This window comes from Crassostrea angulata, chromosome 3, assembly GCF_025612915.1.
Source record: "Crassostrea angulata isolate pt1a10 chromosome 3, ASM2561291v2, whole genome shotgun sequence".
NCBI classification, from domain to species: domain Eukaryota; kingdom Metazoa; phylum Mollusca; class Bivalvia; order Ostreida; family Ostreidae; genus Magallana; species Magallana angulata.
Genome location: NC_069113.1, coordinates 43,798,674 through 43,817,304, shown reverse-complemented (window position 1 = coordinate 43,817,304; position 18,631 = coordinate 43,798,674). Strand labels below are relative to the sequence as shown.

The 18,631-nt window shown below is 33.3% G+C and overlaps 1 protein-coding gene and 1 pseudogene across 1 annotated transcript; one reads left to right on the top strand and one right to left on the bottom strand.

The window, feature by feature from the left end:
* Positions 1-11,939: 11,939 nt before the first annotated feature.
* LOC128175888 (uncharacterized) lies at positions 11,940-15,012 on the top strand (annotated as a pseudogene).
* Positions 12,846-17,269, bottom strand: LOC128176903 (uncharacterized). Its single transcript, XM_052843426.1, has 5 exons — positions 17,133-17,269; positions 16,600-16,842; positions 16,231-16,443; positions 15,035-15,949; positions 12,846-12,965 (listed from the first exon to the last, which is right to left on the bottom strand). Exons 1-4 carry the CDS (start codon positions 17,145-17,147, stop codon positions 15,044-15,046), a joined length of 1,377 nt encoding a protein of 458 aa, XP_052699386.1. The 5' UTR covers positions 17,148-17,269; the 3' UTR covers positions 12,846-12,965; positions 15,035-15,043.
* Positions 17,270-18,631: the final 1,362 nt, after the last annotated feature.

The window sequence follows — 18,631 nt, the reverse complement described above, 5'->3', positions numbered from 1 at the left end:
GGGGTTGCAATTATCCATCGCACGGACATAAACCCTGGTCCTGTTCCATTTCAATCAGATGGGGGTACATCTGTCGTCTTTAGAAAATTACATTTTTCTTAACTCTCTTGTTGAGGCTATCGTAGTATGTGGTCATTCTACCATTCCAAATAAAAATATAGCGTGAGTTCAATGTAATTCGGCTCTCTGTTAGCCGCTCTAGCCACAGGGGCCCGTTTTAACATTTATAGATTTCAATGTAACTATAAATAAAGAAAGGGGTCGAACTCTCACCCAGATAAAAAATTACCAGCTCGCTTCAAAAGCCTAATTAATCAATTTTTTTAAACACTCGCAATATGCATGTATTTTTCAAAGTAATGTCTGAGATACACTCATGCCGAATTTTAAGTTGATGGGTCTTAAACTAGCGGAGTTATACGTCATTATTCTCTCGGAGTCGCCAGTTTATTTTTACTCGGACATTTACCGGTCCAGGGCTCACGATGGGATTTTGCCTATGACAACAGCAGTATTGCAACAAGGCGAGGAACATTCGCACTAATCTTTTAAAATCTCACATCAAACGTATGCTACTTACATATACATCCTTAAATTCCGATAAAATTCCTTAAATACTCTCCAAACTGAACTTTTATTCTGCAACCACATCAGCTTCTGACCAGACTGGCCATTGTGATAGCTAATGTTAAACTCAGTTTCATTGGTTAATATTCCTGATGGTCCAATCAGAATCAGTCTTTCTCGAAGACGTCAAAATGGCTGGCCCTGTCCGAAGTCAATGTGGTTGCAGAATAAAAGTTCAGTATGGAGAGTATTTAAGGAATTTTATCGAAGTTTTTGTATGTAAGTAGCTTGCGTTTGATGTTTGATTAAATTTTTGAATGTTTTTAATTTGAGGGATTGAGTGCATTGATGTACAATTTTCTTCTACACATCTATAGGGTTTTTTTAAAAATAAAATACAAGAACTATTAAATTATATTAAAAAAAATACAATAACTAGTAAGTAGTTAAGGAAGAAAATGTACCTATAATCTCTCATATATTTTGATCGCTTCATAAAGTTGAGGGGGGGGGGGGGCAGAACGAAAATATAGGGAATTGGAATTTAACAGTGTACCACTACCTAATGTTCAGTTTTATATCTTGCGTAGGATTTTCTTATTCTGGGTAAAAATAGTATTCTATGTAGGTACAATGTCAAAAATTACGAGTATGCAAAAATAAGTGTGAAATTCGATTACTTTACAATATTTATTTTTTGTTATTCTACCGAGGGCAATATCTTTTGAACGCCCATTGTTGCTCAGGTGAGCGATGTGGCCCCCATGGGCCTCTGATTTAGATAAAAGCATGTCTTAAAGATTATATAGTACAGCTGCTCAATCCATAAAATATAATTGTGTGTATAAGTGTAAAAGCCTGGAGATAATGATTTGTAAATAATTTAGCTGGTCCTTATCTGTATGCATATCATTTTTTTTATTAATATACCAAAAAACATATTACTTGTTCACTAAAACGAAGTTTAATATGTTTTACGGTGCGACCGTTGGGGCGAGCACAGCATGTGATCAAACAATGAATTATAATAAATCAACAAGTTGCTGTCCTTTAAAAAAGGACTGCAACACGTGGACCATTTGCATGTGTTTCCAACGAAAACGTGAAAGCCTTAAAATTATCACAGATTCCACCGACTCTAGCCCCCCGCTTTTAACCACTAAATATGTACTTTGTATTATGTACACTGTATATGTAAAGTTTACTTTTAATCTCAGAATTTTTAAAAGGGTTCATACTTCTAAAATAATAAATATTATGATCTATATCAATGAAGATTGCATGTGTAGTATCAGGCATTCGGCGAATTCTACTATTTGCTCACACATTACGCTTCGCACTACTTTGTTAATTATGCAGTGACAGCTTTGTGATTTTGATGCATTTTTCTTGAGATTTAAACTTTTATACAACCATTATATTATATACAGTCACATAATTATTCATTCATACTTAAATACTTAAATAATTTTAATCGGGAAGTACTCGATCTAGCCTCGCCTTCTATAAAAGTAAAGTTCAGCTACATGTGTATTCAGAAAACCACAAAACATTGCAAATTATGCTATTTGATGCATGCTGTAGTTTCGGCATAACATTACCTTATTTCATTATACTGACAGTTTATACCACATGCCGATCATTTCTTTAAAAGGAATACTTTGTTTCTGTAATGTTAACCGACAACTTTAAAATTACAGCGCCTTTGAACTTACATGTGGTCACATACCACTATTTTTACCCCGTGCTCATTGACCACGCAAGTAGTTCCAGTCTAAAAATGTATGTATTATTTCAAAAATTCCTAGGGGTACTAAATGGTGGAATTTGGTTCCTTTTATGGCATGGATGGAAAGAAGAAGGTTTGAAAAAAAATACAGGCAGGAAAAAATTTAGAAAAATTATCTTAACAGGCGCAATAGAAAGGGTGTAAAGAGGCCAATGTTTACACAAATTCCAAAGTAAAAGTGAATTTTTCATGGTAGGGGTTATTTTAGGGGCCATATCTCAGTCCCCTCTCGATTGATTTTCCTGTAGTTTGGATATGTTGTTGGACTAGTGTCATTCTATAGGTATGCTGTATTTGAACTCATTTGAGCCGGTGGAATTTTTTATATGATTTATTTTTGTATAAAGGAATAAGAGGGAAAAATAATTGTGGTCTGTGTCCTATCAGGTCAAAGGTCAGAATCCACGTTTATCAACTTCAGTCTAATTTTTCGTTATTTTTCAAACAATTAGGATGAATAATGACATTTTGTGGGGTTCTTTTTCAATTTTGGCTGAAAATATGAAAAAATAACGGTAAAAATTGTGTGAAATGGATTTGAACGGGGTGTGAACAGCATGGTGTCATCAATGAGTCAAACAGGGGACGTAATTACCTGCAAAATGTCTAAAAACAATTTCTAATGTTAACTTTACTTATCACCCAAATCATAAAAGAATTGGTCGATTTTTCATTAAGTTATAAAGCCTTAAAAATACCCCCCCCCTTTCTCTCTCTCTCTCTCTCTCATATTAATCATATTACATGTAAAAATATATATATATATATATTTCCTTTAATATTATTTTGATTAAAATTATAAGGAGGAAAGTAGGGCTTATGTTACTTTATAATTCCTATGAATGATGACATATTTCACTGCCTAGCAGATTGCATGACAGGACATACAAGCTGGTAAAGGGGCACCTGCTGCCCCCCCCCCCCGCCCCCCAGTTTACACCATTTTGACAGAGAAATAATGAAGAAAACTACAAATGGTAAGTTGATTTTATTCATTTATTCATATTTTTCTTACAATTTAACACTTGAAATCTGATGGTGAGTAGGCGTCACAACATTTTCCTCAGTACTTTAGAATATGTAAACTTCATGTATAGATATTTAATATGAGACATATACATTTTACTGGTTAGAAATAGTCATTTTAGCATCTAAATTATCAATGCCTTGCAAACTTTTATTTAAATTACTGCTTTAAAGTCTTATTATGTCAATTTTTCTCCTATTTGTGTCCTAGAAATGTAATTACCAACAAATGTAGCATGTGTATGAGTTTGGTTGCTGGCATTGAACAGTGATTGCCCAAGATATATGAGGTCTGCTTGAAGCTTTACTATTTGTAATACTGTAGTAATATCTTTTTGGCACTCTCATCATTAATTTGAGTCTTGGTCATCATTGTTCATGGTAACATACCAGACATTTTCACCTCTAAATGCACAATGTATGTAGAAACCCATGACTTTGAATGGTGAATCCTCGCTACAAAAGGTATGATCTCCTCAAGATTAATCACACCAGATAATGCTGAATAAAGGTGATGGAATTGTAATTTCTGAAATAGTTTCTCGTTAATGTTTGTAAAAAATCCCTACTTTGGATTTCAATGTGTAGAGTTATCTCCCTGTGTTTTAAGAGTACAGTTTTCATGAACCAAGGCTCCTTATGAATTAGGGTACGTTTAAGTAATTTATTCAGTGTATTCTTCTAAATTGTTAGTTTTGTTTCAAAAGGCATTTCATGCCTATCCATATCAGCCCTGTGTACTCTGAGTTAATCAAATTTGGTCAGCAAGTGCCATTTCCTGAAAATGTGTGAAATGGTTCTATGTGATTATCTGCTTAATGTAAACGGATTAGCCACTGTATATTTATCAAAATACCTGATTTCTATAGAAAACTTAATGCAGAATTTTTTAAATATTTTTTCAAGCTCATAGCATGTGATTAAATGTTTCATTTTTGGCATTTTCTGAAAAATTGAGCCATATTTGGGGAATTTTTTTCAAAAATTTCCAAAAAATAGTTCCAGGTGTAAAAGAATTAAATCATCATTAGCATCATCATGTAGACATGTTAGGTTAATGAATGTAATAGATTAATGAAACTTTTGAGAAGTAATTAATGTTAAATGTAGCTCTTGAAATTCGAATATTGTGTGTAACGTGCTAGATTTTGCATGTTATTTCAGCCTTCCTTGACCAGATTTCAAAGGCCTATAACTCTGATGCAGAATACACAATTCCCGCCAAATTTCACAGGGAGGTGTATTATGGGTATAAGTGTCTACCTACCAAGTTTCATCAAAATCAAAGAAGAATTGTGTAATTATTAGGTCACATACCACTATTTTTACCCCGTGCTCATTGACCACGCAAGTAGTTCCAGTCTAAAAATGTATGTATTATTTCAAAAATTCCTAGGGGTACTAAATGGTGGAATTTGGTTCCTTTTATGGCATGGATGGAAAGAAGAAGGTTTGAAAAAAATACAGGCAGGAAAAAATTTAGAAAAATTATCTTAACAGGCGCAATAGAAAGGGTGTAAAGAGGCCAATGTTTACACAAATTTTAAAGTGAAAGTGAATTTTTCATGGTAGGGGTTATTTTAGGGGCCATATCTCAGTCCCCTCTCGATTGATTTTCCTGTAGTTTGGATATGTTGTTGGACTAGTGTCATTCTATAGGTATGCTGTATTTGAACTCATTTGAGCCGGTGGAATTTTTTATATGATTTATTTTTGTAAAAAGGAATAAGAGGGAAAAATAATTGTGGTCTGTGTCCTATCAGCATATGGCATGGAATCCCGATCCCGATTCAGATAAACCTGTGCTAGCCTGGTTCCCTGAGCTACCCATTACGTACAGGAACATGGCTAGCTCATGCGCAGACTGAATTTTCCCCAAAGCATCCGGTTTAACCTCGCTTATATATTTTCTGCGTGGACCTCAGGGTCCACGCAACAAGAGATGTTTGTGAAACACTTATGCCCCCCTCCTATGGAAACATCCACAAAGAAAATGAACGTTAACTTCAAATAACTTGAATTTTTCTAAGTCCAAGGACCATAACTCTGTCGAAAATTGCTCTATCATACCCAAAATCAGACTTGACCCAGATATTATCATGATAAACCTGTATAACAAATTTCATTTCAATATGTTAATCCTCTGCGAAGAAAATGAGCAGAAACTGCAAAAAACTAGAATTTTTCTACGTCCAAGAGCCATAACTCTGTCAAATATTGCTCGATCGTACCCAACATCAAACTTGACTTAGATATTATCATGATAAACCTGTATACCAAATTTCATTTCAATATGTTAATCCTCTGCGAAGAAAATGAACGGAAACTGTTGGTGGACCGACCGACAGACCGACCGACAGACAGCAGCAAAGCAATATGCCCTCCCTTCTTAGATGGGGGGCATAATAAAAATAAAATTAACAACGTAAAATTTGAATGCAAAAAAATAAAACAAACTTTTTTTTCAGTAAATTTTCATTATTCATAGTTTATAAGATTTGTTATAATTTATTTATTTATAAGTAGAACAGTAGTTTAAGGTAGTCCTATACTCGGCACTAAATGGGCTCAATCATTAAAAGCTTAGCTTTAAATGATAAATATACATTCTAGCAATACATATACAAAAGAAAATATGCATGTTTACATGCTAGTTTGTTTGTTATCACCTCTCAGACGGGTGTACCCCCTCGCGAAGATTATTGACAATTATGAAATTTGCCAGACGTCTGTTTTTCCTAAAAATAATTACCAATTTTGGGAAATTTACAACTGAACATACAAAGTAGAGTATGAATATTTATTTAAGCCATATCTCATCAATAATTTTGCGCAAATTTTTGTAAGTAAGTACGCTTTATGGACCTGATGTATCAAAATAGAATACAAAAAATGCAATGCTAGTATCGCGTTTGGTAATTTTTTTTTACTATTTTATGGACTCAAACTTAAATTCATGGTGTTTATTCTATAGATTGACATCTTAGAAAAAAGATTTGGTAAAATTAATTATATGTGGACGGGATTACTTTTCACGCTATAAGCTCTAAACCCTAACGAAAAAATCCGTAAAAATCACATTTTGCTACAGTTTTCTGTCTAGATCTGTCAACAATGTTAGATATCATTTAAACATTAATTAATTGACGATTGATTAATTTCGAAATAGCTTCTGTCTCTAAATTTAAACCGGTTTTAGTAAATTTAGTAAAAGAAAAATAAAATTTCGGGGGGGGGGGGGGGCATCAAAACAAAGAAGATATAAGCATACCTGAGATCCTGGTTTATTAGAAACTTCGTTTTTCATTTTACTTTAACAGAATCGAGTTTCTCAACATTAATCATTTCTATCTCTCATAGAATACATATATTACCGTTCTAATTGCTTATTATCGCCATTGTTTACAACAGCGATGTAGAGCAAAATCAATACCGGGTATCTAAAACGCTTTGTAAAAGTCGAACCAATATTGTAAAATCCGTATTATGACGTAGTGCGATACTCGGACTACTTTAATCTCAGATACAATGTTGTTGAATAATAAAGATTTTAATATATAAATATTCATTGCACTGTACATGTATCTCCTCTCTTAAAGAGGTTGTAACGTCAGTTCATCCCCCCTTTTGTTGCAGAAGACAGTTTTTCTTAAACTTACATATAAAACTTGATTCATCATAGAGCTCCCCCCTCCCCCCATGTTAAAAAAATGATATTTTATTTTTTTTCCAATTCACACATAGAAAATCGACTTAACATGGATTTGCCCCCATCACTTTAAAAAAAAATTAATGTTTGATTATTATTTTTTTTATTTACACTTAAAAATATTTGCTTATCATATTAAAAGAACATGGTGCCCCCCCCCCCCCCACCCCCCGCTTGTAATAAATGGAAGTGAAAATATAGAAACCATTGAACTGCTAAAGAGCTGAAGGATTTTTTTCTTTTTCCTTGCTAAGATTTTTTGGATGATGAGGCTGCCATCCATCCACCCACCCACTCTCTTTTTAAAAAAGGCGATGCTACGTGTACGTTCCAGGAAATTACCGTACTTATAGTGAATAAAATAAATGTGAGCATTCATCCAAATGAGTGCAATTTACAACTGTTTCCTGTATCTGAAGAAATGTCCTTATTCTTCAGCTGTTCTTTAGCTTAGCCTTTGCAAGATTTTGAGAGGATTTTAGTCATTTCCGCAGATTTACAATAACTTCAATTAGAGTAATTTCCCCTTATCAGTGCTTATTGTGACGTCAAAGCTGACGTTGGTTAAGTGTCGCCTGACTCTTTAAAACTCCCCTGAGAAATAAAAGTACGCGAAGTATACCGTTTTATTTACTTAAAAAAGCATGATTTTCTTACAATTACACATATATGCTTCTCAAAAGTTATACTTTGATTCTCGCGAGAACGTGAGGTTGGAAACCATTGGTACTATGAATTGTGGGTCAAAATTTACTGACGCCGAAAAAATCTATCGGACAAGTTGAGCTTTTTTATAAAAGCTTACCGTCTTTAGAACAAACCCTAAACAGCAATTAGTTTTCAAGGATAGTTTAATTCTTTTTTTCTATATAAATGTCGCCTTCCTCTACATAGCTTGGCGAGTGGATTTATCCAAACATTTTTGGGCTTGGGGTAAAATGCTGACGATGGACCCTCCACTTTGGAGGGTCCAAAGTGGAGGGGGTGGAGCTTGGTGTGTCAATCTAAATTCAGAGTCCGTTTGATCTGTCATTCCAATTTCATCATGCATCTAATAGCCAAAACATATGGGTTGTTTATTAGAAGTTTTAAAAATAAAAAAAGGGGGGGGGGGTCCTAACATTAAATGATTTTGGCAACTTCAAATGAACTTTATCAGGATACATAAATTAATCTATGTTTGTGTAACAATTATTCTGAGTCCAGTGAAACTGGGAACAGGAAGTTAACTCACCTCAATGTTGAGAGATTTTTTTTTTCCTGGAGTAACAAATGTTAATAAATTAATAGATCTAAAAGAACATTATCCATTGACTGTCATTATTAATTTCAACAATTACACAGATATAAACTCCATTTTTCCCCATGATATTCATTGTATATAATGAGCAAATTTGAATTAGGGGAGGAGAGTTTTATGTGCCTGTGTTTAAAAGTCATATAAATAAAACAATGTTTTGGTCCATTCTGTTTCTAATAACATAATTGGAATGACAGATCAAACGGACTCTTAATTAAGATTGACACACCAATCTCCACCCCCTCCACCCTGGACCCTCCAAAATGGAGGGTCCATCGTCAGCATTTTACCCCAAGCCACATTTTTGTGTCGTGTGTCGTTTAAGCCTGCGTGTCTAAAATTGAGAACTGTGTACCCGAGCTTGTAAGTTGAGATCGACTATAGGGTGAAAGAGATCTTAGGTAGGGTCGTAGACTCGCATTATTTTGATAAAATCAAAGTTATACCACTGCATTTATCTATCTAAGGTGCAAATAACTTTACCGATATTAGGCATACCGCATCAATTTATTTTTTTTACATTTTGGTATAAATATTTGAATAAACAATGCTAAAAGAAAAACAAACTAGTGGGTATTGTTTTTTTTACAAAAAACACATGTCTCCCCTTCTCCCAAAGGATTGTAATATGGGACAATTTTAACAATTGAAAAAGAATAATGTTACCCAGACCCATCTTTTTCTTAATTTGACCTTGAGTAAAACATGGTCAAGGTCATATATAAATCAATAGTACACCTAAGTGTATTATTATTGTTCTTTGTTTAAAGTTTGAAGTCCTTCTGTCAAAGTATATTCAGGAGTTGAACAATGAAGTTTTTTCTTATTTGACCTTGAAATAAAAAAAATAGGTCAAGGTCAAAAATTTTGGTAAGGTTCAACTAGGTTATATACCATCTATCCATGATACAAGTTAAAAGTCTGTATGTTAAAGGAGTCTTGTGTTATGGTCCGGACAATATTTTTTATGAAAAGCTTGACCTTGAAGAACAAAATAGGTCAAGGTCAAAACTTTTGGTGGCGTGCACTCCTTCTCAATACCATCTACCAATGTTCCAAGTTTGAAGTCTAAATGTCAAAGGGTATTAAAGTTATGACCCAGACAAAATTCTATTATTTTTTTCTTTTTTCTTAATTTGACCTTGAGTAAAACAAGGTCAAGGTCAAATATTATTCAATAGTACACCTAAGTGTATTATTATTGTTCTTTGTTCAAAGTTTGAAGTCCTTCTGTCAAAGTATATTCAGGAGTTGAACAATGAAGTTTTTCCTAATATGACCTTGAAATAAAAATTCTAAGTCAAGGTCAAAAATTTTGGTAAGGTTCAACTAGGTTATATACCATCTATCCATGATACAAGTTTAAAGTCTGTATGTTAAAGGAGTCTTGTGTTATGGTCCAGACAATATTTTTTATAAAAAGCTTGACCTTGAAGAACAAAATAGGTCAAGGTCAAAACTTTTGGTAGTGTGCAATCCTTCTCAATACCATCTACCTATGTTCTAAGTTTGAAGTCTAAATGTCAAAGGGTACTAAAGTTATGACCCAGACAAAATTCTATTATTTTTTTCTTAATTTGACCTTGAGTAAAACAAGGTCAAGGTCAAATATTATTCAATAGTACACCTAAGTGTATTATTATTGTTCTTTGTTCAAAGTTTGAAGTCCTTCTGTCAAAGTAAATTCAGGAGTTGAACAATGAAGTTTTTTCTAATATGACCTTGAAATAAAAAAAATAGGTCAAGGACAAAAATTTTGGTAAGGTTCAACTAGGTTATATACCATCTATCTATGATACAAGTTTAAAGTCTGTATGTTAAAGGAGTCTTGTGTTATGGTCCAGACAATATTTTTTATAAAAAGCTTGACCTTGAAGAACAAAATAGGTCAAGGTCAAAACTTTTGGTAGTGTGCAATCCTTCTCAATACCATCTACCTATGTTCTAAGTTTGAAGTCTAAATGTCAAAGGGTACTAAAGTTATGACCCAGACAAAATTCTATTATTTTTTTCTTAATTTGACCTTGAGTAAAACAAGGTCAAGGTCAAATATTATTCAATAGTACACCTAAGTGTATTATTATTGTTCTTTGTTCAAAGTTTGAAGTCCTTCTGTCAAAGTATATTCAGGAGTTGAACAATGAAGTTTTTTCTAATATGACCTTGAAATAAAAAAAATAGGTCAAGGACAAAAATTTTGGTAAGGTTCAACTAGGTTATATACCATCTATCTATGATACAAGTTTAAAGTCTGTATGTTAAAGGAGTCTTGTGTTATGGTCCAGACAATATTTTTTATAAAAAGCTTGACCTTGAAGAACAAAATAGGTCAAGGTCAAAACTTTTGGTGGCGTGCACTCCTTCTCAATACCATCTACCTATGTTCCAAGATTGAAGTCTTAATGTCAAAGGGTATTTAAGTTACGGCTTGGACAAATTTGGATGAAGAAGAATAAGAAGAAGAAGAATAAGAAGAATAAGAAGAATAAGAAAGTCGACAAAAACAATATGTCTCCCCTTTGAAAGGGGAGACATAATAATTCAATAGATATTGTAGAATGTTACTTTCAACTAGTTGGACCTGAAAACCAAAGGCTGAATTTCATATTCATAGCAATTTGTGCTTTTTCGTTTTCTCATTTTTTAAGATTTGAAATCTACGAAATTTGTTAAGTCGTATGTGAAAAAGATCATCAGAAAATTATCTCCCTTGCGCCGAACAGTATTTCAACCAATGAAATAAATATAAATTTTCACATCATGTGTTTTCAACCAATCACAAAGGAAAGGAAGTGCACAACCCGAAGACTGTAAATTATTTCAACTCTTTATACCGTCTTCCAAGGAAGACGGTAATCAATGTGTAAACCTTTGTGACGTCACTCGATTATTTTTGATTGAGAGTGTACTGCCGTGAACTTTAGAGGTGCACTGACTGTATGTCGTATAGTAGGCTCATACATCGTTATTGTTATCCCCTCGCGCAACTTGTTGCGAAGGGGATATAGCATCGCTACCGTGCGTGTGTGTGTTCGTATGTGTGTGTGTGCACTCCATTTCAATTTTCTAGTAAGTTAATAAAAAACCTTCCAATAGAATTTCCTCAACCTTTGCACAAATATGCATCATTGTAAAAGATTAAAACAAATGCAATGTCATATTAATTGGTCAAATTTTTATGCAAAAACTTAGATAAAATTACACCATTGTAAAGGAGGGGGGGGGGGCATAACAAAATTCGTTCAAAACTAAAAAATATTTATCATAGATTGCACACTTCTGTAAAATAACAAATAAAAAATGCATGTGCCTTTCCAAACCATTAATACTATTACAAATTATTATTTCATTAAATCAATGTCATAATCAATTTTGTATACGAGTTATCAATCGAAATTTCTGAGTAAGAGTTATCAATCTTCCGCTTCACTTCTTTGAAACCAAAGTGAAAGTAAGCAGTTCAAATCTTTTGGATTTAGATCTCATTCGGCGCACCTCGGCCGATTCCGGTATCCTACATCAAACCTCGGATGTATGATGTGATTTGATATGTAGTTACACCTTACATTTGTAATGCGGCCGTTTAATCACTCACATGGAAACAGTGCCGATTACAAAAATTAGTTCTCAAAATGGCGTCATTTGATGAATGTATCGAGTTTGCATTAAAAAACTGTCCTCTATTTCAAGAAAAACACATAATTCTCAAAGAAAAACAGCTACAGACATTGAAAACACTATATGACGGAAACGACTGTATTTCTATATTACCTACAGGATACGGTAAAAGCATAATTTTTCAGTTACTGCCTTGGTTCACTCAGCGAAAACTGCAACGCGATAAACCTATGTGTGTGTTGGTCGTTTCACCTTTGAATTCTTTGATGATTGATCAAGTGATGAGCTTAAGGAAAGGGGGTGTTAAAGCCTGCTATTTGAATATAACAGGTATTTGAATATTTTATTTTGAATTTTAAATATTATATATTACTACGTGCACTCTGTTTACTTTGACTATTTATAACGGGTGTAAATACCTAACGGCTATTACATGTATTATTGTAACAGATCACGGTTTTATGATATTTATTAGAGGATATTAATGAAAAATAAAGTTGGTTAAGATTAAGGTACCTTTTGTTAAATGCTGTAATGGTTAGTTTAGAGATGTAATGTTAACCTTCCTGTATGAAGTTGGAATAATCTGTGGACAAGCCCTAACAAGATATTTTAACATTGTCAAATGATTGATCATTCTGTTATTTATATACCGATTTCATTTCATTAGAGACAAATATAACAATATATAAATTAGTAAGTATATATGTCCCTCTTTCAAGGTACACATGGTATTACATATGAAGAAAGTATTGATGATGAAGAGGAAATTGATTTCACTAGTTCAGAATGTCTGGAATCTGATGTTCCATTCGTACAACTGGCAAATGGAGTATTCATCTTAATATATTCTCATCCAGAAGCTTTCATTAAAACTAAGTTTTCCAGACTGCTGCGATCCAAATTGTACCAGGATATTGTTGGAGCTATTGTTGTTGATGAAGTCCACATGGTTTCTGAATGGTAAGATAAGGAATATGTAATAGGGTGCATTTTATGATAATTAAAGTCATGCATATTATTCATTTTTCATCATCAACATTATCATCATCATCCTACATTCCATATTTTACATGTACATATTTAGAAACAGACTACTATCCCTATAACTCCCTGTCTTTTATGCATCTATCAAGTAATCATTACTCAATTACCTATACTAGTGGCTTCTAATATTTTATAGCCCTAAGTCATTTCACCTGTATGGTCACTTACATACATGTGGACAGGATCAGGTGGTTAACTTAGCCAATAGTATGTTTTTATAAGTTTTCCCGCTCTAACTGAGTAGCCTTTGTGACAGACCAAGGCTAGGATTCTTAGGAGTAAGACCTGATTTCTTCAAGAGACGATTTAACTTATTTATTTATTTCATCAACATATTTGAAGCAGTCAGTTATATTAGTAAGAGAGTACCATTATCAGAGCTAGTAATCAGGATTGTGAAACCTTGTTCCATAAACAGGGTTTAATCCTATCCATGTATCCAAATAAATGAAGAACCCTTAAAGTGGACTTGTTTATTTCTTTGGGACAACCCACTATCACAAATATATAGTATTTATTTGAGATGTCATCATGTCCAGATCTAAAGGGGTGGGAGCTTGAAACCCCCAGACTTCTTTGATTTGCAGGGCTACAACATTTATACAGTAAACATGGTAAAGAAAAAAACTATGTTGTTGGAAAACTTTCAAGGACTCGTGTCTAGTTGAGACTTACTAATGTATATGCATAAGGACAATCAGGTAAGACATGCGTTCAGATGGGTAGTGGTTGTAAATAATGGAGATAATCTAAAACATAATGGCTACGTAAGAGGGTTCGATTCCCTCCCTAGGCAGTTTTAATTAAGAGCTGGTGCAAAGAGGGCAAACAGCCTAGTGGCCCCACGTAGCCATGTATTTCATGTATATGTTTATTAAAGATAAAATGATAATACATGTATATAATGATCATTGATTGATATCCACTTTGTTTCAAAAAACTAATTTTTCATACTGTTATTTTTATAAATAATTCCTCTGCTATAGCTGCATAACACTATTTGCAAATGATTTAACAAACCATTATTTTATGCTAAATTTTGTTTTATTTTTGGTTTAATTTCCTATTTCAGGGGAGATCATTTTCGCCCTGCATTTAAGAACCTTGGTGAAGTGGTCTGTGTGTTCGAGGATGCAATGCATTTACTCCTAACAGCAACAGCAGCTGTGAGTGCCACTGAAACTCTTTCCAAGGTAATGAATTTGAAGGCACCAGTTGTGGTTGCTGAAAATGTGGACAGACCAAACATTTTCTTGGAAATTAGAAACAGACTACCTAATATAAAAAAAATTGAGAAATATGATGATTTGATCCACCCAATTGCACTAGAACTGAAGGAAAAATTGCATGCATTCCCAGTAACCATCATGTACATTGAAAATCTAGAAGCAATGGGGTATTTTTTTCAATTTCTCTTGCATGAGCTTCAGGATAATGCTTATGATGGTGAAAAAATCCCTCAAAAATAGGATCCTTGGACAGTTTCATAAAGATTATCCGAGTCAATGAAACAAATCATAATTCAAGAACTGACCAAAACCAACTCAAAGCTTAGGTTAATTCTGGCGACAGTTGCTCTAGGCATGGGATTGAATGCACCAAGTGTCGAACGTATCATTCATTGCAGACCGCCAACAAATCTAGAGAAATATTTGCAAGAAATAGGACGTGCCGGACGTAATGGACAACAACCTTCTACAGCTGTAATGTTTTTCAATAAAAATGACATTGCCAAAAACCGAAAGGGAATGACAGATGAGATAAGAATGAATTGTACTGAACAAAAATGTTTAAGACTTATGTTGGTTAACTACTTTGGTTTTGACAAATTTATTTTTTCTGGTGAGAGAGAAAACTGCTGTTCAAACTGTAAGGTATACATGTAGAACTTGAATTTCTATTGTAAAGTACATGTAGTCCAATTAGTTTTGTGAATAAATTTCCCATTAAAATTGATACATGTAAAATGCTTACTTACTAGACAGCTCTACTCTTGGTACGATTCCTCATCACTGCTTTCTGGAACAGATATTCCTCGCCTAAGTCTTTGAATTTTTCTGTTTATCGCTTCTTTAAACTGACATCTTTCAAAATCAAACGGAGATTTCTTAATTTTCTTAAAACTTTCTAGTGTCCGCCCTTCTGTGTAATTCCAGATCTTTAACGGAACAATAACTTTTAGAATACACTTAATATCTCCTTCTGATGAGCGTTTTCTGTGATGTGTATTTCTGTGAGAAATATTGGACATTTTATCAAAGTTATCAACAATATCCTGGATAACAGGTGCTGCTTTTGTGATGGTGTCAATGGCTTTTTCTGTTTTGTTGGACCCCAGTCCACGTATCAGTTCTTTAAGGACAAGAACTTCGTTCTCTTTTTGAAGATCTGCAGCCTTGTTTTCTCCTGTATGACCAGTCAAATTCACAAACGAGCCATACCTGACTTTCATAGCTAGTTTTTCTGTGAGCAGAACTTCAGTTTTTAGGATATAGTCAACACAATCTTCAAGATACATGTACTTTGATACGATTGATCGGCTGAAAAATATTGGGATGCAAAACTTTAATGTTATATTTGTTCTATCTGAGTCTCCCTCCTTGATTGCATCCTTAAATGTCAAAATAACGAAGTACCATTGAAGAAATTGAAAAACATAACTTTGTAAATCATCTCTGTCCTTTTCATTGATCGAAATTCTGACTGGAATCCTTCGATTCAACATGTTTAATTCAATATTAACTCCTTCCTGTGCATCCTCCAAGGAAACATTGAAAAGAACCTTTTGATTGTTGATGACTAACTCAAACTTGAGCATTTTCCCTTCTCCAACAGTACTATTCACGGTAAATTGTGAATTGAAGATTTCTACATTCAGTGATACCGTGGGCTCCTGAAAGGAGACATTAAATGTGTTTAAATATGAGTCATTCTATAACATTTGCTAACATTTTATTTAACCTGTCAATTAAACTTTGTATGATACCTATATGTGTCACTTTATCTATATACCTTACTGAAATATGGTATCAAGAAATGATCTCAGTGACATTATTTATAGTCGAACTATTATTAATTAAGACTAGATATGGTAAATGTAGTATCGTTTTAATTCTAAGGCACCCCAATGTTTGCCGACTGTGACAAAAGTATGAATACTATACTGGTATTTACCAGTTTTGGAAATGTACAGATGAGGTCCTCAACTATTTCACCCATGATAGTGTGGAAAACTTCCTCCTTATACTTGTTGTGCATGAACTTAATATTTCTATTCTTCAGAAGGGGATGTTGAGGTTCTGCATCCAATGTCTCCATACCAAATTTGTTCATGATAAATGATAAGAGGTAGGCATTTCCAACTGTCAGAACAAAATCTTCGTGAGCCTAAAATAGATTATTTTATGCACTGTTATGTCAAAGAAGAACAATACTTATTTTCTCCCTCGTTTCACTCCTCCGAAAATAAATATTTTCTTGACTAATTTGTTGAAAAACAAAAACAGATTTTTTTTTAGGATTGGTGCGTTCGTTACAAATCGCATTTTTAATCCGGTCAAAGACAAAATCTGATGCAAAAAAGTGATAGTCCCTATTTTTATTATCCATTCGGATATCATTTGTAGTGACGTAGATATCAAGATTATCACCATTGATTTTTCCATCATTTCCTTCAGAAACCTTCTCAATGATTCGAAAATCAGAGAATTCTGCAAAGTCTTTTAATAAATTCCTCTTTGTCTCATGTGATAAGGTAAAGTGTACCTTGTTAAGTCTTTCTAAAAGCTGAAAGTTTTGAATAAAAAAATTATATGTCTTAAAAAAATATTTCAAGTGAAATTAAAAGACTAGTTTTTTTTATAAATGGGATGGTAACTTTTCATCTAGTTATTTGTTACATGTACCAATATGTGAAATTGGTCAATAAATGATATTCACATACATATATTATAATATTATATTCATTATCAATTTTATCCTTATTTAGAAATTAACATGTGTCTTTCGATATTATAATGGGCTCATGATAACTGAACATGGGTGCTATAAAAGAACATATTTCCTGAAATACTTACAGCTATATAGACCATCACAGTGGTAGTCTTCAAACCATCTCAGTTTTCATAAAATCAAAGGTATAAAGGAACGAACTAATGAAAATTGAAAATAGCATAACAAAATAAGTTACACATATGCTCCCTGACATTCACACTTCCCCCCTCTCCCTCACAAATGATTGAAGATTTAATTAATTTTAATGGTAACTTTCTAATCACATTGTTATTTTCAGATAATATACTTGAAATGAAGTAAGGTTTAATCAAGGTGAGTGCTAACCATGGTCTCATAATCATATTTCCCATCAGAATCCCTTGCCTTTTACAAACTGGTTCAGGGAGTATATCTAGGTGGTTATCATAACAATATATATGAATGAACAAGGTTAGTAATAACAAAATACAACAGCTGCCTGATCAATCCATTTTCATTGTGTGGTTAATCATTTCCTATATATATAATTACCGGTATATACATTTTAAAAATTTCATTATTAATAGAGATTAAATGCAAACAGAGAGTTATAGATGTCAATTTATCTCCTTATTTGAACCCCAATCTTGGAGGCATTCTCAATAATTACTTAAAATTTTAAGAATTTCAAAACTAAAATAAACCATATATGGATTTATACTGGACAGCCAAGTATTGCAACATGCATAACTTGCTAAATAACAGCCGGCTAAATAGCAGCTGAATAAGCCATAATATGAACTAATGCATATGAACAAATAAATACCTTATTATCTGCATGGTATCTTATGCACAAGGCTGTAAAAATGCGTTGCACAGCACAGGCCTTCACATTGTGACAGTGGAGTATCATGCCATAAATTGTTGAGATTGTGGCAAGTTTTGACTCCATGGAGATCTTATCACCTTTATTAATTGTTATTGAAACAATGACTAAAATACTGCTAAAACATATTTCAAAAGAAAAAGAAACATGAAATGAATGTTTTTCCCCATGACATCCAAAGATAATAACCTACCTATGGCAGAAAACAGCACTTGGAAAAGTTCAGGGCACTTCTCACTCATCTCAATAGCTATGTCCTTAAACCAATTCCTCTTACAGAGTTCACCTGTTTCCTTGGTAAATAATACGATTTTACCAAATCTGCTAACCTGTTCAACCGAGTTACATATACTTTAAGACACATTAACACTGAACCTCTCCATCATTTCAGAAATTGTTACTTTGTCGTCCTGTTCTTTACTCTGTAGTTTAGGCCTACAGTATCCATGGTCAGGTTTCTCTATTACATGTGTGACAGTTGCTGCTTCTGATTAAATTATAAAACTGTGAGTGAATTTAAAGCTGATGGCATTGATTCTGAATTACCTGAAGTGTTATAATATATGCTTTTTATGTATTGATTTTCTGATTCTATTGAAATTGCTTTGATTCTGACTTACCTATATATAGTAAGCATTGATTGAATATAGTGAAGAAAAAACTTTCTATCTAAAAGCGGTGATAAGGTCAAAAAGTAGTATTTATTTTTAGTTCACA